Source organism: Mixophyes fleayi, chromosome 1 (assembly GCF_038048845.1).
Source record: "Mixophyes fleayi isolate aMixFle1 chromosome 1, aMixFle1.hap1, whole genome shotgun sequence".
NCBI classification, from domain to species: Eukaryota; Metazoa; Chordata; class Amphibia; order Anura; family Limnodynastidae; genus Mixophyes; species Mixophyes fleayi.
In genome coordinates this window covers 321,013,129-321,037,605 of record NC_134402.1, presented here as the reverse complement: position 1 = coordinate 321,037,605, position 24,477 = coordinate 321,013,129, and the positions used below count along the sequence as shown (strand labels likewise).

At 43.1% G+C, this 24,477-nt stretch overlaps 1 protein-coding gene across 4 annotated transcripts in view; it reads left to right on the top strand.

Moving 5' to 3' along the window:
* Window positions 1-24,477, top strand: part of EMID1 (EMI domain containing 1) — an 83,763-nt gene that overhangs the window by 39,270 nt on the left and 20,016 nt on the right. For all 4 annotated transcript variants that reach the window (XM_075213617.1, XM_075213626.1, XM_075213635.1 and 1 more), the window contains exons 8-10: window positions 8,213-8,332; window positions 13,812-13,889; window positions 14,282-14,334. In XM_075213617.1, the coding sequence (XP_075069718.1) occupies window positions 8,213-8,332; window positions 13,812-13,889; window positions 14,282-14,334 (251 nt within the window). The remainder of the gene's footprint in view (window positions 1-8,212; window positions 8,333-13,811; window positions 13,890-14,281; window positions 14,335-24,477) is intronic.

Below are 24,477 nucleotides of genomic sequence, written 5' to 3'. Positions count from 1 at the left end.
TGTTAAGCCTGGGCATATACGGGCAGCTTTCTATGATGTTAATACACTTGAGTATGTCATTTCCATAACAGCTGCATTGTATGAACATTTACTGTAAATCTGATTCAGCTGCCGTTTGTTTTCATCCACGTCACATGGTTATTAATTTCTACTAAAGTGAACCTGTCTTTGGAAATATCTGACATCAAAATTACAGCCTGAGTAAAAACCTAATTACAATGTACAGTTATTATAGTTACATCTTTGTCTGGCGCTAGTTCCCTTTGGAACTATTTAAATTAACTGTATGTGTATAGCCATCATAAACTCTATTTTTAAAATGTATCTTCAATATTCCTATTTTGCAATTACTCCCTATTTAAATCTAATTTAACCCTGTCAACATACAGCAAGATAACTTTCTTGAATTACTGTGCAACACAAATGTCTTGAAAGCAGTGGTGCTATTATTCCATGTTCCACCTCTCCTTTGGGGCAACTTTTTACAGTGATTGACATACGAGATTCCGGTGGTAGTCACTTTTAACGGTGCTGATAACACCGACAGTGACTAACACGAAGGGAAAAAAGCGAAAATGACTTCCCCGACTTAGATGAAATGATGACTGACCTTAACAGTGACAGAAGAAGTTCCCAGCTGTCTAGTAAGAACTGCATGTTATTTCTACATCATTTTCAATTGCGACCTTTGCATCACTATTTTTAAATTGCCAATGCCGCTTCTTATTCGACCTAAGTATTACACTTAGGCTTAAGTGTAACAGGTCGGATGACAAGCGGCATTGGCACTTTAAAAATAGTGATACAAAGGTCGCAATTGAAAATGACGTAGAAACAACATGCCGTTCTTACTAGAGATCGTGATTTGTTCTCACACTACTGGGAACTTCTTCTGTAATTGTTAAGGTTAGTCATCATTTCTTCTAAGTCGGGGAAGTCATTTTTGTTTTTTTCCCTTCGTGGTAGTCACTGTCGGCGACACCACCTCCGAAATTTTCGTAATCCACCCATGAGATTCTTACTGTTTATTCACAGCACCAAAACTTTTTTAAGTGGTGAGTGTGGTGATGTTGTGAGGGGTTGGATACGATCTGTCCACACTGAACCTGTCGACTTTCAGACTGTCGATACCAAAATATTGAAAGTTAAAAAGTCGACAGGTTCAGCCTGTCTATGGGGCTAAAATGGCGACATTGTAAATGTCGATAGGTAGTCATGTTGACATTCAAACTGCAATGTCACCGCCACCCGCCTGACCTGCCGACACACTACAGGAAACAGCACAATACACCTGCCTGCTGTCACTACAGGACCCACCAGCACAATATACAGTATATAATACAGTAAAAAACATATCCTCTGTCTTGCAGCTTTGCAAAATTAACAAAGTAATCCAGTGGATCCTTGCTTGGCCAAAAAAAAAAAAAGGCTTGGAACCATCGCAAACTAGCCCTTTATATGAAGAGCTCCTGCCACATAAAGAGAATTACAGCCACTAGGTCTAATTATAACACAGGGCTATCCCAAGACCCAGCTCGGGGTCGTGGATCACCAGTATGCAATTCGCTCAATTGTTTAATATGTGCTGAGTCAACAGTGGTGGGTGAACAGCTGGTAGAGGACTTGGCCTTGTACCTGACTACTACCTTCACCAAATCCTTACCTCTCCACACACTGATATGGAAACATCAGGCTGGCTTTCAGACTTTGGGTCATTTATCAAAGAGCAAAAGCCCTATTTCCAGAGAAACAGTGTTAGGAACTCCCAAGCCAGTACAATGAAACTTGGGGACTACTCTGAAGGCCCGGTGTTCGCTGGAGCCCCTAGTGGTGGGGACAGACTTGGCTGTGGGCCGACCGAGGGTCGAGTAACGTATACTGACTTAAGGAGAACCCAGGAGTGGAGTGATTGGCAGACAGTAGCGAGCAGGAAAACCAAGGTCAGAGGTCACAAGCACAGGTACGAAAATCCAGGGACAAGCGAAAGGTCAGGTGCACTAGCAAAGGAGCAGAATCCGGTATTCAGGCAAATGGTCAGGGTCAGAAGCGAAGGTTCAGTGGTCCAGGAACAAGCAAAGGTCATACACGGGAAGTCAATCAAAGGTAACAATCACCAAGCAGAGAGAGAACAAGCAGGCAGCAGAACTGAGGACAGGACGCTATAACCGGCAGTGAGGCTCTGATCTCACTGCCTTAAATAGCACTAGGAGCCAATCAGGACAGAGGAGGGTAGGGCTGAGAATCAGCCTCAGGAGGCAGCTAATTACTAATTAATCACTAGCCAGAACTAGCATAGGAAATAACACAACCAGGAAGCATGTATAAAAATAAAAGTGAACAGTTTAAATCATATAGGAGCTCCCCCTGGTGTTGGAGGATGTCCCTACACCCTCCTATATCTATGCCACAAGAATAATAACAGAGCACAAAATCTAAAGCACATGCCCGGCTGCTAGTTCACGCTAGGATGTGGCATACAGCCGCGGCTCGTGACAGTACCCCCCCTTGAGGAGGGGTCAAGGCACCCCGACATCCAGGCTTAGAAGGAAACTTCTTAAAAAATTCCCTAAGTAGTTTCTCAGCGTGGAGACGCTTCTGGGGTATCCAAGTTCGCTCTTCTGGGCCGTAACCCTTCCAATGGACTAGGAACTGGACCTGCCCTTGAACCTTCCTTGAGTCCAGAATTTTTTCAGTGATGAACTCGCGGTCTCCATTAATAAGCAGAGGCCGAGGTCTTTTAGAGGAAGATTGACTGTGTTTGCTGGGAGCAACGGCTTTTTTCAGCAGAGAACAATGGAAAGTACAGGGAATTTTTAAAGATGGTGGTAGTTTGAGTCGGAATGCCACTGGATTTACTTTCTTCTCAATCAAAAATGGCCCGATGAATCGAGGACCAAGTTTCTTGCAGGGTTGTCTCAATTTGATGTTCCGTGTGGACAACCATACACGATCTCCTGCTTTTAATACACATGGACCACGATGGCGATCAGCGAAGGCTTTAGACCTAAGAGAGGCTTGACACAGAGCGGAATGTACCTTCTTCCAAACTGACTTCAACCTGGCAGTGAAGGCAGGTGTTCCAGGATCACCAATGGTAAAAGCAGAGGAGAGAGAGTTCGCTTTCGGGTGGAACCCAAGGTTACAGAAGAACGGGGAGGTACGTGTTGCAGAGTGGCAAGCATTGTTATAAGCAAACTCTGCCCAGGATAAGAGGGAGGACCAATTATCGTGAAACTTGGAAATGTATATGTGCAGAAATGGCTCTAAAGATTGATTGGTTCTTTCCGTCTGACCATTAGACTGAGGGTGGTAAGCTGAGGACAAACTAACTTTGATTCCGAGGGAATTGCAGAAAGACCTCCAAAATTGCGCAATGAATTGGGACCCTCGGTCCGAGACTATGTCTTCTGGAAGGCCATGGAGACGGAAGATATGAGTAATAAATAAGGTGGCCAAACTTCTGGCATTCGGCAATTTGAGCAAGGGTATAAAATGTGCCATCTTGCTGAATCAATCAACAACTACCCAAATGGTGTTATGACCCGAGGACAAAGGGAGGTCGACAACAAAGTCCATGGAAATATGGGTCCATGGCCTGTTTGGAGTTGGCAAGGGTAGAAGTTGACCTGGAGGACGGATTTTGGAAGACTTGTTCCTGGCACATTCTGGGCAGGCGCGAACATAGTTTTCTGCATCCAAAGACAAGGTGGGCCACCAAAGCCAGCGGGAAAGTATTTCTATGGTCCTCTGGATACCGGGATGACCTGCTGAGCGGTTGTCGTGGCATTCAATGAGGGCCGACTTCCTCAGATGAACTGGGACAAACAATTTATCAGCAGGTGTCTGAGCTGGAGCAATTTTCTGGAAGTGGCGGAGTGTGGCCCCAAGATCCTGAGTTAGACCGACATGAATGGAGGTCAAGGGAATTATTGGCTGCGGGTCAGGGGGCTGAGGATGGGATGCCATAAAACTCTGAGACAGAGAATCAGCCTTAGTATTTTTTGATCCTGAACGGTAAGTGATAAGGAAGTTGAATCGGGTGAAAAACAAAGCCCAGCGGGTCTGTCGAGGATTTAGAGTTTTGGCGGTCTGAATATAATGAAGATTTTTATGGTCAGTGAAGATGGTAATAATGTGAGATGCTACTTCTAACCAATGCCGCCATTCTTCGAGGGCCCACTTGATGGCCAATAACTCTCGATTCCCAACATCGTAGTTAATTTCGGCAGATGAGAATTTCTTGGACAGATATGCACATGGGTGCAATTTTTTGCTTTGAGGATCTCTTTGAGAGAGAATGGCGCCTCCTCCTACATCTGAGGCATCAACTTCTAATGAACGGAAGCTCAGGATCTGGATGCCTAAGAATGGGTGCAGATGTGAAAGCGACTTTAAGGGCAAAAAAGCTCGCTAACGCCTCCGAAGGCCAATTAGTTGGGTCGGCGCCCTTCCGGGTGAGGGCGGTAATAGGAGCCACCAAGGAGGAAAAGGAGCGTATAAACCTCCGGTAATAGTTGGCGAAGCCAAGGAACCTTTGGATCGCCTTGAGGTTAGTAGGAAGAACCCAGTCTTGGATTGCTTGGACTTTACTGGGGTCCATGGAGAAGCCAGATGAAGAAATGATATAGCCTAAGAAGGCCATCCTGGAGACTTCGAACTCGCACTTCTCCAATTTTGCGTAGAGGTGGTGTTGACGTAACTTCTCCAGAACTTCCTGAACCTGTTGGCGGTGCTGAGGCAGGGACTGAGAATAAATTAAAATATCATCTAAATAAACCACCACGGTCTTACCCAGGAATTCTCGCAAGATGTCATTGATTAAATCCTGGAAGACTGCCGGAGCGTTACACAATCCAAATGGCATCACCAAATATTCATAATGCCCAGAGAGGGCATTAAAGGCGGTCTTCCATTCATCTCCCTGTCTGATGCGGATGAGATTATAAGCACCCCGTAAGTCAATCTTAGAGAAAATGGTGGCAGACTTGAGCTGATCAAACAGAACAGAAATCAAAGGCAGCGGGTAAGTGTTTTTGACTGTGATTTCGTTCAGGCCACGGTAGTCGATGCAGGGTCTCAGACTGCCATCTTTTTTAGCCACGAAGAAACAGCCAGCACCTACCGGGGATTTAGAGGGACGGATAAATCCTTTCCTTAGATTCTCCTCTACGTACTGTTCCATAGCTTGAGTTTCCGGGGCAGACAAAGAATACAGACACCCTTTGGGCAATTTAGATCCCGGCACAAGATCGATAGCACAGTCGTAGTCCCGATGAGGCGGGAGTGAATCAGCCCTCTGTTTACAGAAGACGTCACTGAAGTCCTGGTAAGGTGTAGGCAACAATTCTGAACTAGGCTGCAGGGTTCTGAGAGGCAGAGTCAAACATGAAGTAGAGCACTCTGGACTCCAATGGATGATCTCTCCTCTTTTCCAATCAATAAGGGGATTATGACTTTGCAGCCATGGATACCCCAGAATCAATGGAGCGGAGGGACAGGTGATCAGGAAGAATGTGAGTTCTTCAGTATGGAGAGCGCCTACGGATAATCGAACCAATGGGGTCTTGGCGAGTATTCGGCCCCCAACCAGGGGATTACCATCCAAGCCACAGGCGGTAATGCTCGAATCCAGTTTGACTTCGGGAATTCCAAGGGTTTGAGCCAACAGAATGTCCAGAAAGTTACCTGCTGCACCGCTATCAAGGAAGGCCGACAAGTCAGTGGAACGATGTCTGAAGGCTAAGCGTGCAGGGACTAACAGAGTTTTCCGAAGAGGTTATTTGGAGACCTAAACGCACCACTTCCCCAGCACTTGAGTCTAGGCGTTTTCCCGCCTTGCTGGGACAGGAACGTACTAGGTGGCCTGATTGGCCACAATACAAGCAAAGGCCTAGTGAGCATCTTCTGGAGCGTTCCTCTGGAGGCAGGCGATAAACACCCAGCCGCATGGGTTCAGGGGTATCCAGCAAAGAAAAATCAGAACTGGGTGATGAGCCAGGAGGTATTGATGACTCACGTTCAGTTTTCCGCTCTCTAATTCGACGGTCAATTTTAATGACAAGCTGCATCAAATCTACAAGTGAGCCGGGTACAGGATACTGAACAAGAGAGTCCTTAATTTGCTCGGTAAGGCCCAAACACAATTGACTCCGCAGTGCCGGATCATTCCAGGCACAATCAGTAGACCAACGCCGAAATTCTGCACAATATTCCTCAGCGGAACGACGTCCTTGCCTTAATGCCCGGAGGTGAGACTCAGCTGAGGCCACTCTGTCTAGGTCATCGTATAGCAAACCCCAAGGCCTGGAAGAAGGCATCCACGGTTTGTAAGGCTGGACTTGTTGGTGAAAGGGAGAAGGCCCAAGACTGAGGATCGCCCTGGAGTAGGGAGATAACAATCCCTACTTGTTGCTGTTGGGAACCAGAGGAGCGTGGCCTCAGGCGAAAATATAACCTGCAACTCTCCTTGAAGTTGCGGAAAACAGACCTGCTTCCTGAGAATCGATCAGGCAAATTTAATTTCGGCTCTGGAGATACGCCAGAGGAAGCTTGCTGAGGATGCAGGTCTCTGGAAGCCTCTTCTTGCGCTGACAAACGCTGGGCCAATCCCTGGATCATTTGATACACGGTGTCAACATGGCCAGCCAGCACTTGAAATGGAGACGATTTGATTCCGCTTTCCTCCATTAAAGTTGGTCTCCGGAATTTCTGTTTTGGCCGGTTATAATGTTAGGAACTCCCAAGCCAGTACAATGAAACTCGGGGACTACTCTGAAGGCCCGGTGTTCGCTGGAGCCCCTAGTGGTGGGGACAGACTTGGCTGCGGGCCGACCGAGGGTCGAGTAACGTATACTGACTTAAGGAGAACCCAGTAGTGGAGTGATTGGCAGACAGTAGCGAGCAGGAAAACCAAGGTCAGAGGTCACAAGCACAGGTACGAAAATCCAGGGACAAGCGAAAGGTCAGGTGCACTAGCAAAGGAGCAGAATCCGGTATTCAGGCAAATGGTCAGGGTCAGAAGCGAAGGTTCAGTGGTCCAGGAACAAGCAAAGGTCATACACGGGAAGTCAATCAAAGGTAACAATCACCAAGCAGAGAGAGAACAAGCAGGCAGCAGAACTGAGGACAGGACGCTATAACCGGCAGTGAGGCTCTGATCTCACTGCCTTAAATAGCACTAGGAGCCAATCTTCCGCCCCCCCAAAAACATTACAAAAACACACAAAAAAGGTGAAAAGTAAAGGTGTAGTGCAGTGTGCCATCAAGGCCGCAAGAATAAAAATTGTCCTTGCCTAGGCCAAAAGTCTAGAGCAGTGTTGGCTAACCTGTGACACCCCAGGTGTTGTGAAACTACGAGTCCCAGCATACCCTTTCAGCAATAAGCTGCTATATATTGGTGAAGCATGCTGGGACTTGTAGTTTCACAACACCTGGAGTGTCACAGGTTAGCCAACACTGGTCTAGAGCAAAGAAAAAGTGGTGCCGCTTAATAGCAAAAGTCCTTCTGTGCTAAGTGCTTTTGTCAGGAGCCATCCCTGCTCTCTCCCTGGCAACCAGGGATGGTTGCTTTTCTCGAGCCGTTCCGCAATGGGATGTCTCCTTCCTGCCTGCCAGCCATGATGAGTTTCTTCTCCTTTTGGAGTGGCTTCATCACCTATTGTAAAACATTTTATTTTGTAAACTCATTTGTCCTGGTTTGTGGAGGGATTTCCAATAAGTTTGCATAATTACAGCCTGACAGTAAAAATATTACACACTTTTTTACTTTTGACATCTCAAACTCGTTCTTCTATTTTATGTCATCTGTCCTTTTCCTTCTGCCATCTCCATACCTCATATACCTATCTGCTATCTTCATCTGTCATATTTTCCTTCTATGTTATCTTGCGTCATGTCTGTTTTCCCATTTTGTTCACAATATATATTTATTGTTATATGTCTTGTGTATTAGTATCTTTGTACATAATGTATGTGGGCAGCACGGTGGCTTAGTGGTTAGCACTACTGCCTCAGAGCACTGGGGTCATGAGTTCGATTCCCGACCATGGATTTATCTGTGTGGAGTCGGTATGTTCTCCCCGTGTTTGCGTGGGTTTCCCCCGGGTGCTCTGGTTTCCTCCCACCCTCCCCACTCCAAAAAAACATACTGGTAGGTTAATGATGATGATGATGATCTCTAAATATAACAATCTTACTAATGTCATTCATTAAGGTCCCCCTGGTGCCCCTGGCCCCCCTGGAAAGGATGGTCCTGCAGGTACTCCTGGTGAGAGAGGTCCACCTGGGCCATTAGGCCACCCTGCTCCAGCTATGCAGAGACTGCTGAATCAGGGTAAATTGTATTAATTGCTGCTTTTGTCCATGAGTATTTATGCAATTTTTTGGCATATATCGGCGTATGCTCCATAATGTAATGTAACTCTCAATTCTTCTGTTTCATCCAAGTAAAGGAATGACAAGCTGTATTTTTTTGGGCAATATCGGTAAAACAGCAATAGATCTTTTAACATAGTATTTTTTAGTGGTTTGGCATGATAAGAAACACCAACACCAATCATTGATCTTTTGCATCAATTTGGAATTGCAGTTTAGTATGTGTGTTTTGTTGTTTGTGGATGCCAAGATCAATGAAAGTCTTTTTTTTCAACTGTTTATTTTGAAATTGCAATAAACACATGGAATAAAAAAAGAACAAAGTGTACTTCAATGTACCATAAGCACGACAGTAAATGAGAATAACACAGAGAACAACACGTCGACAGCATGTCATTGCAAGAAATGTTGTGCATAAAGGGAAAATGGAAAACTAGGTAGGAAAGGAAATAAAAGGGTGGGGGGGACAGAAACAGAGCAGAGCGCCTGTTAGGAGGGAGTCGAAACCATGAGAAAAATCAAGTGGACAATTGGGAAACAGCAATTGATAAACAGATAGTTGGTAGAAACATATTAGCTGTAGTGTATGACATAGGGTCAGACATATGGGAGGCATGGAATTGTTATTAAGTAGGAGTAAGAGGAGGGGCGGGAGAGTGAAATGTAAACCAAAGCTTACAAATGGGGTCATACTTATCAAGCCTTACCCTGAAGAAGACAAGTGATGCACTCCATGGAGACAATGAAACAGACTTTGTTCTCCACAAGTTGGTGGGAGGCCAGAATTTGGCTATGGAGGATTTTGCAGTATTAAGAATGTTGGAAATAAGCTTTGTAGTCTTGGTCCCCATTCCAGGAACAGGGAGGCACAATAGACATCCCAAGGGGAGAGTCGAAATTTCACATCTAAGATCTGTTCAATAAGGTGATGTATATGTCTCCAAAATTTCAAGATCGTGGGACATCTCCCCAAATATGGAGAAAGTCCGATCTGTGCCCACATCCCCATCCAGCAAAAAGGCGAGGAAGCAGGAAACATCTTCTGCAACCAGGAAGGTACTAGATACCATCTAGAATAAACTCTATAGGATGTTTCTTTAACTAGGGTAGAGATGGAGGCCCTAGAGACCCCATCTCTAATCGTACTCCACATGTCATCATCTATTGGGGGCCCCAGATCTCTCTCCCAATCAAGTTCATGTCTCAGGAAGGAGTCTGCAGTAGTATATCAAAGCAAGAAGTAATCATACTTCACCTATTTGATTTGTAGCAGCAACTTCTATGAAACAAGGAAAGACCCTTGAGCACCAAAGTCTTGTGTATAGAACACAAACTGAAATGTAATTAGGAATAGTCAAGGAAACTACCCCAAAGGAGGGCATATTTTTCTGATAGGGAGTCTATGGACCCCAACTGCAGTCCATCCAGGAAATCATAATAAAATTTCACACCCCCCTTCCCCAATCCACTTAAAAGTTTTTTATGATCTTTGCTTAATGAACTTCCACCAGAAAAAGAACATCATCTTATTTATTTTGTCAGGGGTGGAAGATATTATTTAGGAAAAAAGCTTCTAAATGTGCTTCATCTCGGCATAATGAGCACATTCCTGGCTATGCTTTGGCAGGTATTTTATATATTGATTGTTTATTTATATTTTTGCTGTTTTTATTTATTTTCTGTGAGCAAAGGGAGCACAGGATTAAATACTCCCCATTTCTCAAATATGGATAAAGACGCAAGAGGGCAGCACCTTATTCACACAGAGCAGAGCCCTTAATGACTCCTAAGAAGCAAGGATTTCTAGTAAATCCATGACTAAACAATTCATTTGGGTCAAATCAGCCTTTGCTGAGGTACGACTAATAACAATAACTGATCTGTGTTTTAAGCATGATCTGTGGTGCTTCATTTCCAATGTGCTCAATATAAAAATAGTGCATAGTTTTCCAGGGATCGCCTGGTATTCAGGCACACTCCAAAAGGAGTAAGGCCCTTTATTCACCAACCCCCGCAGTCATATGGCCTCTTAGGCAGCAGGAATCTTCAGGCCTCATTTCACCACATTGTTAGGGGAGATCCCCTTGTTATGCACATTTTGTCGCTATCCAATAACGATTGTCGAATCTCGATTTGTGTTTCCAACGCACAAATATTTATTCTCAAAAGGTAGCAGAATAATTCAAATGAAATAATAGTAAGTACAGCCGTTACTTATCGCAGGCGCTCTGGATCCAGTGAACAGTCATTCAGTCCTGAAGTCTGTGGACAAGATGTCTGTTCACTAAATGAAAAGCTCCTGCTTATATGCAAACAGAAATACAGTGAAACAATGCAGATAGTATAGCTTTCTTCTATTGGTCCAGGCTTCAGGAAGGTCCAGGGGGTTGCAGATCATAGGCTGGTTCAATCTAAGGAATCCAAAGATGGGGGCCATCTCTCCAGGGGATGAGCTCTGTTCTTCCCGCCAAAACTCCAATTACAACCAGTCCATTAGCATTTTACAGTCAGTATCATATTAAAGACTTATTCCCTAACATCAATAACTAGAGTATGCAAGGTGCGATCTCTTCGCCGAATGCACCGGACAGCTGCTGATGTAAAGGGGATTAATATAATATCAGACATGACACCTTTCCTTCAACCTGAACCATATGTATCACTAATATGCATATAACTTATAATACTACATATAAACACTACTATATTTTGACATAAATAACTGTGTTGCGACTACAATTAATATGTACTATTTACAAATGCGTGTGTTTGTGCGAATGTATACAAAAGTGTAAAAACTGTTATTGCCACGTGTTGCAGCTGGATACGCCCTTCCACGCTGTAGCCCGCTCTACGCATAATTTCAGACAAAGACAATCAAGTTTGCTCGATATTAATTGATATGACTTTATCCAATTTGCTGACTTCGACACCCTTATCCCGGATTCTGACAACGCTTCCCCAGAAATCCTAAACTCCTCAGCTACCCCCAAAAGAGAAAGCTTCCTGAATCTTCAGGATGGTAGAAGCCCAAAGGCCACACCATTTCCGTTCAATTAGGTAGAGGGCTTCATAAGGTCTAACCTGCTATCCCATCCAAAGCAAAAAAAGAGAAGCTGGTGACAAAGAGTGGGGTAAATAATTTAAATATTTCAGGTAGATCTATAAAAATTTTCCTATCCAAAGTGCCAAGGCAAAATAGTAGTGTAATGCTATTTACATTTTGATCATGCTTATCAAGATGATAGGTATTTGCTTTGCACTACGCTGCCTGTATAAAATGTCTATTTTCTAGTGTTTGCTGAATAAACTTTAGACCTAAGTTAGCCTATTTTTTTTATCTCGTACGATTAACATGGTAAAATGTTTTGCTGCAACATTTAAATAGGAGAAAGTAGAATTAAACTTGAATACAAATCTAGATATACATTGGAAGTAATACAAGTGGAAGTAATACCCTAAAAATAAGTGTTTACTTTTAAAAATAAATGTAGAAAGCATTAATTTATGTGTAGCCATGGTAGCCCTAGGACCAGTGGACTTTTCAATAGTAGCCTCAGTGACCAGGTACTTTTGCCAGAAGACAATATAGTGCTGTGAGAATAGCAGTGAGAAAGGTAGTTATGATTTTTCCACCAAAACAATTCTAGATGCATAGCTAATAATTTATTGCGTGGCGTATTTAGTTCTTAAGTGCAACCAGGAGGTGGCAGTCTATTCAGTTATAATAACCCTACTTGATACTCCGCTTTGTACTATATTAGTAGCAGGTGGGCACCATCTTTCATTATTGTGAAGGATTCTATTTGGACCACTATGCTTGGCATCCAAGTGACCACAATTGGCACAGCTTTATGAAAACTAATGCATGCAGGGGGTAACTGCTAATGCATGACCCCAAGTTACTTAGTTATGTTGTTGGCATGTGGCTTAGACAGTTACACATAGGCCATGATGTCACAACCCTTCAGACAGTAGTTAACAAGGTAGTTGTGTTTCTTATGTTGCTAGAGATCGAGATACTTTTCCTCTTCCAGTTTTGGTGCTCTCTCATTCAGTTTGTACTATGCAGTGCCTGTCCCTACCTGATGGCCTCAGCACTACACATCCCTTTAAAGATAATTATGTGTTCTGTCCTGTGACTTCAGTGTGACAACGTTCTTCTCTGTCTGCGCTGACACTACAGCCACCACAACAGCAGTTGTAGTTGTAGCACACTGTGCCATAAATAATGTTGATGGCTGGAAGCAGAGCCGTCACTTAAAATTCTAGTGCCTGGGGCGAGAAAGTCAAATGCCGCCCCCCTAGCCCTCAGTTTTAACCAAATGAGCCTAAAATATACCTAAACTGCGCCCCCCTTTAGCATTGCGCCCCTTGGCGGTCGCCCCTATCGCACAGCCCTAGTTACGGCCCTGGCTGGAAGTGAACAGTTAGGCCTTGTCATGCAGTGTAGCCACCTTCCTCCCTCCAGCAAGAAGCAGGGCTGTGGCATCTCCTGTACAGGTTTACAGCTGCACTTCTTACTCTGATGACACTGTGTTTAGTATAAGCCAACATTAGAAAGAGGGCTCATTAGGAACAAGGTTCAAACTCCTCACACATCATCTAATGGAGAATAACTAGGAAACTGAGGAAAGGGAGGGTTGTGAGGAGTAGCTAACAAAGACTAATCACTATCATATCCACCCCCTTGTATTACACACGGGGAAAAGAAAAGTAAATTTATAATGAAATAGCTGTTCTAAAATCTTATTATTTTCCTCCCTGGGAATGCTGACGTCCCTCATAGTGGGCAATACTGTGCTACATAGACAGAGATGAGAACATTCTATGATGATTGAAATGCTTTACTTTTGTTTCATTTTAGTATATGTAAACAGGTATAAAAAGTTACATCATATATTGCAATTGCTTTACAGTGATAGGACTATAAATAAAGGATGATGATGAATGATCTAATCACTGATTCAGAGGTGTTATGGATGGACACAGAAATCTGTCAGCATCCACTGACTGACCTCTACATTTTTTTCTTAATAAATGTCTTTACATTCATTGAACTTAGTACAATTAGCTAAAACATTGTGGTTTTGAAGATTCATCAATACATGCACTCGGTGCCAGTGAATCTATATTTATAGTTTGTACTGACCCAACCATTATTCATGAATTCACCATATTTTTTTCATTTTGCACCCCCAATACTCATTCTGCTGTGTGCATCCATTTATTATATTTAATGGAAAAATAACAGTTTTGTAAAAAGCAGGTAACTATAAACTAATTAAAATGAGCATGTGCTGTCCTGGTTTGGCTATGTGGTACATTCAGCCCTGATGTTCTTCCTAAGTGTTTTCTAATACTATCTGCCTTCTGTTGTGTGAAAGATAACAAAATATATTTTTAGAATAACCAATTACATTTCTATATGTTGCTAGACCTCTTTAATTCAAATCACTTTGCTGAGAATGGGGGACACCATATCCAGGGGCCCAGAGGACCCCCAGGTCCATCAGGTAACTAATAACTATACTCTTTATAATTTTATTCCTGTTAAAGGTGGTTTTCACTGTACAAAATCACCTCCCCTATATATATATATATACATACATAGAAACTCTGTCAAACCTCTCTGCTCAGGCGTCACCATAGCTGGAGAGAGCCAACACAGAGCATCGTAAATTGTAAACCTTAAAGCTGCTCTATTGGAACTCCACTGTGACAGAGAGAGATGAGCAGCTCTGAAGGTGATTGACAGAGGTCCAAGCTATGTGAACAAACCAGACCCCCATCAGAGCATTACTAATGGGAAGAGAGCGAATTTAGTACATGTAGTATTTAAAGTGGAAACCCCCCTTTTAAAGTAATTGGTAGAATGATTAACTATAGTATCACCCTTTTGTTTAAGGACCACCTGGATCGCAGGGACAAACTGGATCACCTGGACTTACAGGAAAAGAAGTAGGTTAAGAGTGAAGTAAAACATTTATTATGTTGTTGTGCAATGAAATTTGAAATTTTGGTTTGTTTGATTATACTGCTGTCAACCAATATCATGAGCTGCTCACCTAAGATGTGTACAACCTGCCTGGTTCACGGCTATATCACTGTAACATTTTACCTTTTTGTAAGAACATTTCTGATTACAGCCATCTAGAACCATCTGCTGTTCAGCCTACTGAGCTAGTTTGAAACCACTTGGAGTTGGTGCAGCCAGCTGGAGAGCCTGTGTGAGAGACATCCACGCTCTCTAATTCTGGATACTCGGAGACAAGATAACTGCACATTTGTTTGTTGCATGTTACCGTGCACCTGTAACTTATACACAGTGAAAGCAGCCATTTTGTAGACTGAACAAATATTCATTAGAATGCAGCCAATGAATTCGCTAGGATCCAGTGACATCACAGACACTGGAGACACATGTGTGTATATGAGTTAGTGCTGCCATGCCTTCTTCTATGAAGATATCACATGCAGACTTCAGTTGACACCATTTGGTCAAACCATTAGAGAATGTCGGAATGTTTGTTTATTAAAGCAAAAGTATCGAACGCCGAGTTATACAATAAAATAATATTTATTACACCCAAAAATAATGATTTACCTCAATCATCAGTATATGTGCACATAACACACAAACTTTGTATGTGTATATATATATATATATATATATATATATATATATATCAGGGCCGGACTGGGACTAAAAATCAGCCCTGGCATTTAAAAAACACACAGGCCCACCTGCTGTGGGCTCCATACGCGATATTGTTGCGCGCTGAAGTGGCGTTGCTGGTACAGTCCAACATGTTAAGCAGCAACACAAACTTGTGTATCACACTTTCTCTTCTGCCCACCCTGATCAATTCTCTTGTTGTGCAAATCAGTTTGCTTGAATTACAAAATCATACTGTTCCTACTGTGTGCGAAAACATAAAACGGCTACAGTAAACCCAGTGCCTGATTAAGGGTTTCGGTCACCGTAGGTAAATACACCAACAGCGCCTCCCTACCCCCGCCCCCCCCCCCCCCCCCAAATGTATAGGAATACTCCTAAATCTAAATATTCCGAAATATTCTTCAGCATTCAAATTTAGATTGATTACGCCGTTGTCTCTTACCTGTTCTTGCTCTTCTCTCTTGCTGCTTTGTTGTCTTCTCGCTGGCTTCTGAAAATTTGGAGTCCTGTATTGAAAATGCAAAAATTTTACTATATTGCAAAATGTTAATAAACCCTGAATGATTAGGCTCTTTAAAAAAAACACTCCATTATGAACAGATAACACTAACCCATTGTACAGGAATATATAAGTAATATCTGAACATTTGTAGGTCAATAAAATATTTATCTCTACCAGCCCCATCTCATATTCTAGTGATAGCTGAGACCAGAGAGCAGCCATGTAACTGCCACACAAAACAAATATCATGGCCCCCAAAGTTGCTCTATTTTTCAAATACCACGCAAGACATTTAATTAACCCTGTAGGCATATTCAGCCCCTCTCCCCCCCCTGCAGACATTTTCAGCCCTCCCCCCCCCCCCCCACAGACATTATCAGCCCCTCCCCCATGCACACATTTTCAGCCCCTTTCCCCCCCTCATGCACACATTTTCAGCCCCTCTTCCTCCCCTGCAGACATTTTCAGCCCCTTCCCCCCCCCCCCCTCACACATTTTCGGCTCCTGTGTCGTCCCTCCCCCACACATTTTCGGGTCCTGTGTCGTCGTCGTCGTCCCGGCACATTTTCGGGTCCTGTCCTGTCCTCTCCCCCCGGAGCACCATTTTCCCTGTGAACATAAAGAAATACACTTACCTTAGCAGCCTCCGCGAATCCACTGTGCACCCTCTACAGCCAGTCCTACGCGGCCGCGCGAAGTGACTGGCTGTAGAGGGCGCACAGTGGATTCACGGAGGCTGCTAAGGTAAGTGTATTTTTTATGAAAGCGCTGGCCGTCATGACGTGTGACGTCATGGTGGTTCAAAAAAATGTATTTAATTTCATTTAAACAGGGATCGCAGGGAGCTGGACCGGCCCACACTGCCATCGGCCCTTCTGCCAGAAGTGCCAGATGGCCAGTCCAGCCCTGATATATATATACAAAAAACAATGTTAATATAATATGATGTTACTGTCACAAGTAGGAAATATTATATCATAATCTCATAATGTGTCTTATAAATAACTTAGTAGGCTACTCATCTTATTAGGATCCTTCAGAAACTTTTGTTATTTATTTTCATTCATACATGCTCTTGTTTCAATGATTAGTGCAGGCCTGGCCAACCTGTGGCTCTCCAGCTGTTGTGAAACTACATGCCCCAGCATGCTTTTCCAGTTGATAGTCAGCCGATGACTGGCAAGACATGCTGGGAATTGTAGTTTCACAACACCTGGGGAGCCACAAGTGTGCCAGGCCTGGATTTGTGAGTAGTATGTTGATTAAGCAGCAGCTCCACATGTTTAATGGAGTTTATTAATATAGAACTTAGTTTACCCTAGGTGTGTGGCTTCTGTCTACGTTTTACACCAATGCTTTCTAGAGTTTTCTAGTTGTGTTCCCCTTGTATATAACACAATACTCCTCAGTGGATACAATTGTATGTAATACATAAAGCTGGGCACTGCTGTATCCAATGCCTAAGACCTAAGCAACAATGTATGTTTGTGATTAATTTATTACTATATAGATTTAGCGCATGTGTTTATTATTTATGCTGATAACTTGATGAGTACAGTTCACCAGATTGGTAAGGCGCCAATATAATTGTATTATGTGCATACTAGTGTATCTGCCATAGTTAAGACCATGGTATTTGCACACTGAACTGATTTTGTTTGATTGAGGCAAGGTTTGCTTCTATACAGTATTGAGTGTGTGGTGCCCATTAAAAGACATTTGAGAGCATTTCTGTAAGGAAGAATGCCTAAAGGATAGCTCAATTACCATTTTGTTTTGTTTCATTTACTTTAAGTTTCTTAAAACAATTGCTCAACCCCACACACATAACCTATACCACTTTAGTTATTAAGTTGCATATCCTGAGAGGTACCTCTTCCTGCCTAATCATCGCAATGACCTATTGTTGGTTATTATGGACAATCAGCTCCATCCTTATACAGTTAGTGCATATGAGACCCCCATAGTTCCCCACACAAGGCTCTAGATTCACCCAATATTGGTGGATTAAAATCGCAAAAACTAAGGGAGATGTGGGGGGGTTGTGTTACAATGTAAGTTAGCTAACCCTTTCACTGGCAATGACGTTATGTCATAATGGATCTCACACTTAGGAGACCAATGACGTACAAATTCTCCTGGCATACGCACTCACATCATTATAGGGTGCAGCCTCTGAGAACAATATCCCAGTGTCAGAAAGGTACTACCAGATACTACAGGAAGCACTGGTGTCTTTATAATCCGTGCCTCCTATATCTGCCACAGTGGCTCTAGTAGTGAAGCGTGCAGTACTTTAGACTTACATGTACATGCTATATATAAAAAATTGCTAAAAAAAATTATATATGTTCTCAGCACATAGTATAATTAATATCCAGCGTTGACCACACTAATGAGAAATGTCTCAATATAACAGTATAAGCTGCTGGCTTCTGAACCACCATTTATTGTGGTAAAAAGTCACATGGAAACACGACTACAGACATACAACTAACATATAGATTTTTAAATTATTATTGGTTTTAGTTATATTTTTGTCTTATGTTATTGTCTTCTGTTACTTACTTCTCTGTCTGTATGTATTACCCAGTACTGTTTTATTACTGTTTGCTACCAATTGCAAAGCACTACGGAATTTGCTGGCCATATATAAATAAATTTTGATGATGATGATGTTTGCATTTATATAAAAAAACAATTGTATTACTAGTATCTGGAATGTGTTCTGCAAATCTTATATCCACCCTTAAGAACTAAGGAAATAATGTAAAATATTTCAAATATTCTTCTGTACACTGATATCCCATTATCTGATTAATGTTTTCTGCGAAAAGTGCACAAAGCAGTATATTCCCGGATGGAGGATTTAGTCTCCGAGTTAGGTTGTAAAGGCTGAGTGTGTATCCGTAGACTGTCTAAATATAAGACAGCATGATTTATACTATTGTTGTGGAGACAGATTGGATTCCTTTGATAGCTACTGTTAAAGACTTCGTTATATTAAAATCCTGACATTACAGCATTTGTCCCAGAAAGGGATTCTCATTGTTTGCCTGTATTGCACCTGCAGGTATACTGTACATGTTAATAGTGATGCTTGTAAGATTTGTACTTTAAAGAGTTCTTATTCAGCAGAGATCAGACACAAAGGGAATATATATATATATATATATATATATATATATATATATATATATATATATATATATCACAATAGAAAATAATTCATACAAATTGGCACAAAGGTCAATTATTAGGAGCATACATATAGGTAATAGTCCAATGAGAAGTTCTTAAGTACACTTCCAATGTGCAGGCGGTACCCGGTCCTTAAAGTAGGCCAGTAGGTGTAAAGTTAACTGCCGATAAAAAAAAAAATTGCCAACATGCCATTCTACACACGCAGTGGCAAAGAAAGAATGAGGCCTTCGCCTTCCTCTATTAGTGGCAGATATAGGAAATTTCTAGAAAGTAAAACAGAATGACAACGCGCACAATAGTGTAGTATTTATGTAACACAGTGATAGTATACTGTGTGAATGTATACCAAAAAATGTTGTGATGTATAAATACAATCAAACTCCAGTCAGTTGAACCAGAAAAGATGTGGGTACACCAAACAATGTGTTATCAAACGTAGGCAAACAGTGCAAACCATTCCCCACTTATGTGAATCTCCGTACCAAATATATGATGTAATAGATCTTATCAATATCCAAGTGGTTACTGGAAAGCTTATATTTCAAAACAAATGGTGAACATTACACACCATCCCTATTAGTGGATAGCAGCGTACCAAATGTACAATCTTTGAAGCTTATCTGTATAATTTGGGTCTTTGAAAAGAATTCCTCCAATTTCTAGGTTTAGCACCTCATAAAAGACCAAAGAAGAATCCACATAGTGTAATATTGTAAAACACAACACAATTTATTGTGTATCTTACGTAATGCACTCACATTCAATACAAAGTAAAATCGCTTATCTGTTAGATGAACAATGTCCTGATAGTATCAAGTAGTTTCCAGCAATGTCTCAACGCGCTTCGTCCGCTATCAATGCAGACTTCATCAGGAGAAAGTATCGATACTTTCCATCTTATATAGATATATATATATATATATATATATATATATATATATATATATATATTGTAACAAAAGGAGGCATTTAGCTGGCAATATGCAGAGAAAGCAGGGAAGTAGAGTAAAACATTGGCACAGTTATGTACCTAGGTGGAGATTAAACCAGGTAAAAACATATGTGTAGTTTAAAATTGGTTTACTTACATGATTTAAAAGCTGCTTCCTCTCAGCAAACAGACAGGGTGGGTCTGATAGTCTAAACAGAGCCAGGGATGGGCGTTTTTCTTTTAAAGAGAAGGTGGATGTGTCACCTGTCCATCAAGCTAGGCCTGTGGGAGGAGTGTCAGGTATAAAACCCTGCTTGTTTTATTGTTCAGGGAGATCAATGCTGGGCTAGCTGGCTGATCTGGACAGAGAGCTGGACTATGTATAGTAAGCGTTGAGGGTCTCCATAATTGCTGTGCAAGTATACGGTGTCAAAACATTATTACCATCCAGACCATAAAGAACCATAAAAAGGAAGAAGTTGTACGCGTGTGCTTCACCAGTAGCGGGCTCTTGCCACAAGTGGTGTCAGGAGTGGGATGCTCCGGGAAGCAAGTTTCCGCTACCCAACCTGCGCAGACATCAACATGGAGGAAGTACTGAGAACCCTCGTGAATGTGGCCGCTGCACAGCAAGAACAGCAAGCTCAGATGCTACAAGTCGCCGAGGCACAGGTGGAAAACACAAGGCTCTTAAGAGAAGAGTTAAGCCAGGTGAGACATGACAGAAATGAACCACCTGGTCCTGTTCTCCAGAAAATGTCACCAGCTGATGACGTAGAAACATATCTTGTGTCCTTTGAGAGACTTGCAAAAAGGGCAAAATGGCCTCCTAAAGATTGGGCTAAGAGACTGGCGCCATATCTGACTGGTGAAGCTCAGCGAACTTATATGGATCTAGATGAGGAACGGGCCTCTGATTATCTGTGTCTAAAGTCTGAGATATTGGCTCGCATTGGAGTTTCCGGGCCAGGCCGAGCCCAGCGCTATCACCAATGGCGCTATGATAAAGAAAAACCGGTCAGAGCGCAAGTGGCTGAGCTTTCTGAAATTTTAAAGAAATAGCTGCAGCCTGAGGAGAATTCGCCTTCTCGGATTATTGAAGTTCTGGCGATAGATCACTGCATCCGGGGGCTGAACCGCGGTTTGCAAAGGTGGGTTCTACAATCAGACCCACAAACTTATGAAGAGCTTGCCCCCGTGGTAGAAAGGTTTTGTGCGCTACAGCAAATGACTAAAGAACCTGCATTTGTGCCAAAGCCACTGCCACGCCAAAAGCCAGGTTTGACAATCCTTGCCACAGGGTCCAATGGCAAAACTGCTACGGACAGAGGGCCAGGTGCAAAGCTGTCTAATCTGAAGTGTTTTGAATGTGGTGAGCCAGGCCACTTTAAGGCAGAGTGTCCTAAACTACAGGAACCCATGGACTGTTCTGTGGCACATATTGGGCCTGCATTTCCAAGCTGTTTTACCATGAGTCCCACATCAGGAAGTCCTTGTTTGTTCCGGGTGACTGTGCTAATCAACCAAAACCTTGTTCTGGCCTTGGTTGACTCAGGGAGTGAACTCTCATTGGTTTCCAGCTCTGCCTTACCCGAAACCATAACTTCTCGGTTGCCCAAAGTGAAGGTTCTTTGCGTACATAGCACCACAGAGGAGTATGAAAGAACAATACTACCAGTCACACTCAAAGACAAAACCGTTAGGGTGGTAGCTGCCATAGCACCTAAACTCCCATATCCACTAATTTTGGGGCGAGACTTCCCACTGTTTAATGAGGTCCTCGGTGAGCGGATCCGACCGGACATGCCGGCAACTGATGCAACGGTTGGAAGCCCGGTCTTAAAGGAACCGCCTAAGAATCCACAACATCTGGACATCGATCTTTGGGAACCGCCAAACCGGAATGCCATCCTGGGAGTCACAGCAGGAGTTCCACAAAAGCATCCAACTGTGGGGAAACATGGACAGTCCAAACTAGCATTGGTCGGTGATATCGCAGATGAGCCCACCCCGCCTGTCAGTGAGGATACGGACTGGTCCGCAATACCAATTTTGTTTCCTTTGCAGGACTTTGCTCGAGACCAACTTAATGATGCCACTTTGGAACATGCCTTTAAAAGTGTGACTGAGGTAAATGGGGTAGCGAAAGCTGCCCAGCCTGCAGAAGGTATACCATATTTTATTGTTAAAAATAATTTCTTGTATAGAGTTGCTACTGTAAAGGGGGGAAAAGTAGAACAATTAATGGTTCCTCAGGTCCATGTACCCCTAGTGTTAAAAGCAGCACATACACATGTCTGTGGGGGACACCTAGGGGAGGATAAAACACGGGAACGAGTTTTGCTTAGGTTTTACTGGCCCGGTGTACACATGGCAGTGAAAAAGTATTGCCGGTCCTGTCCCATTTGTCAGAGAACCTGTCCCAAAAACATGTACAGGGCACCTCTCATTCCATTTCCAATAGTACAAGTTCCCTTTGAACGGATAGCTATGGACCTTGTAGGGCCACTGGAAAAATCAGCACGTGGGCACCAATATATACTAGTGGTGCTTGACTATGCAACCAGGTATCCAGAGGCAATTCCCCTGCGAAACATAAAGTCCAGCACCATAGCTAAAGAACTTGTATTGATTTTTACACGCTTGGGAATACCCAAAGAAATTCTCACAGATCAGGGTACTCCTTTCATGTCAAAACTGATGAAGGACATGTGCCAGTTGCTAGGGTTACTGCGCTTCACACCTCTGTATACCATCCACAAACAGATGGCTTGGTGGAACGCTTTAACCGCACATTAAAACACATGCTCAGGAAAGCAGTGGCTCAAAAGAAAAAAGATTGGGACACTCTTATTCCCTATTTGATGTTTGCCATCCGTGAGGTACCTCAAGCTTCAACAGGGTTTAGTCCCTTTGAGTTATTATTTGGGAGACAGCCCAGGGGTATCTTGGATATGTTAAAAGAAGGGTGGGAGCAGCAAGGTCCCAGGGAGCCAAATCTGGTACAATTTGTGTCCCAAATTTATGAGAGGCTATAAAATATAGGGCCCATTGTGCAGCAACATGTAAAAGAGGCTCAGGAATGACAGAAGAAAAGTTATGACAAAAGTGCTGTTGTTTGATCTTTCAAGCCTGGGGACAAGGTCCTAGTCCTGGTTCCTACCCAGGAAAGCAAATTTTTCGCCCATTGGCAGGGTCCATATGAAGTTCTAGAGGCTGTCGGTCCTGTCAATTACAGAGTCCGCCAGTTAGGTAGGAGAAGGAAGGAGCAAATGTATCAGGTGAACCTCCTTAAACCCTGGCATGATGAGGAAACCTTTCCTCAGGTAGTGAGTACTGCCATTGAAAAGTCTGAAGTGCCCATAGAGCCAGCCTTGTCTATTCAGCAGAGACAACAGACTGAAGAAATGATTCGCCGGAACAGGGATGTCTTCTCTTCCGATCCTGGGCGTACTACCACTTAATCGAACACGACATTGTCACTGCGCCAGCAGTCATTGTCAAGCAGAAGCTATATCGTATTCCAGAAGCCAGACGGGTGGATGTGAGAAAGGAGGTCGAGAAGATGCTCCAGTTAGATGTAATTGAAGAGTCCTCTAGTGAATGGAATAGTCCCATTGTGCTTGTCCCGAAACCCATTGGGACAATTAGGTTCTGCAATGACTTTAGGCGCCTAAACAGTATGTTGCAGTTTGATGCCTATCCGATGCCACGTGTGGATGAACTAGTGAAAAATCTTGCTGGTAGCAATTATTTAACAACCCTTGATCTAACAAAGGGTTATTGGCAAGTTCCCCTGACTTCCACGGCCAAGCCAAAGACTGCATTTTCCACCCCTGATGGTCTCTATCAATATAAAGTCCTACCCTTTGGGTTGCATGGGGCACCTGCCACCTTCCAAAGGGCTATGAATAAATTGCTACGACCTCACACAGCTTATGCAGCTGCTTACTTGGACGATATAGTGATTTATACCCCAGACTGGGGATCACATTTAGCCAAAGTTGAGGCGGTCTTAGCTTCATTACGGTCCGCAGGGTTAACAGCTAACCCAGAGAAATGTGCCATAGCCATGAGAGAAGCCAAATATTTGGGGTACATTGTTGGTCGAGGGCATGTAAAACCCCAGCTAGACAGTGGAGGCAGTCAAAAATTGGAAAGACCAGTGAAAAAGTCACAGTTAAGAACCTTTTTAGGCTTAGTAGGTTACTACAGGCGGTTTGTAAGCCACTTCGCCACTAGAGCTGCTCCACTTACGGACATGTTAAAAAAAAAGTTGTCCAGATAGATTAACCTGGTCTGACTCTGCAGAAACCGCCTGGTCTGATCTTCGGTTAGCTCTTTGTTCCTCTACAGTTCTACAGGCACCAGATTTTACCCGGAGGTTCTTCCTCCAAACTGATGCTTCTGGTGTTGGCTTAGGTGCAGTCTTGTCACAGGAGAAGAATGGAGTAGAAAATCCTGTCCTGTACCTAAATCGTAAGTTGCTTCCAAGGGAACAAAAATATGCCACTGTGGAGAAAGAATGTCTCGCCAAAAAATGGGCTACAGAAGCTCTGCGCTATTATCTCCTAGGCAGAGAGTTCACCCTAATAACAGACCATGCACCATTAAGATGGATGCAGAACAACCGGGAGGTAAATGCCAAGGTAACCCGCTGGTTCTTGGCACTACAACCTTTCAAGTTCTCAGTAGAACATAGACCTGGGATTCTACACAAAAATGCAGATGCGTTGTCACGAAAATATGCGCTCCTCGCGAAGTCCGCGTCCCCCTACTTGGAGA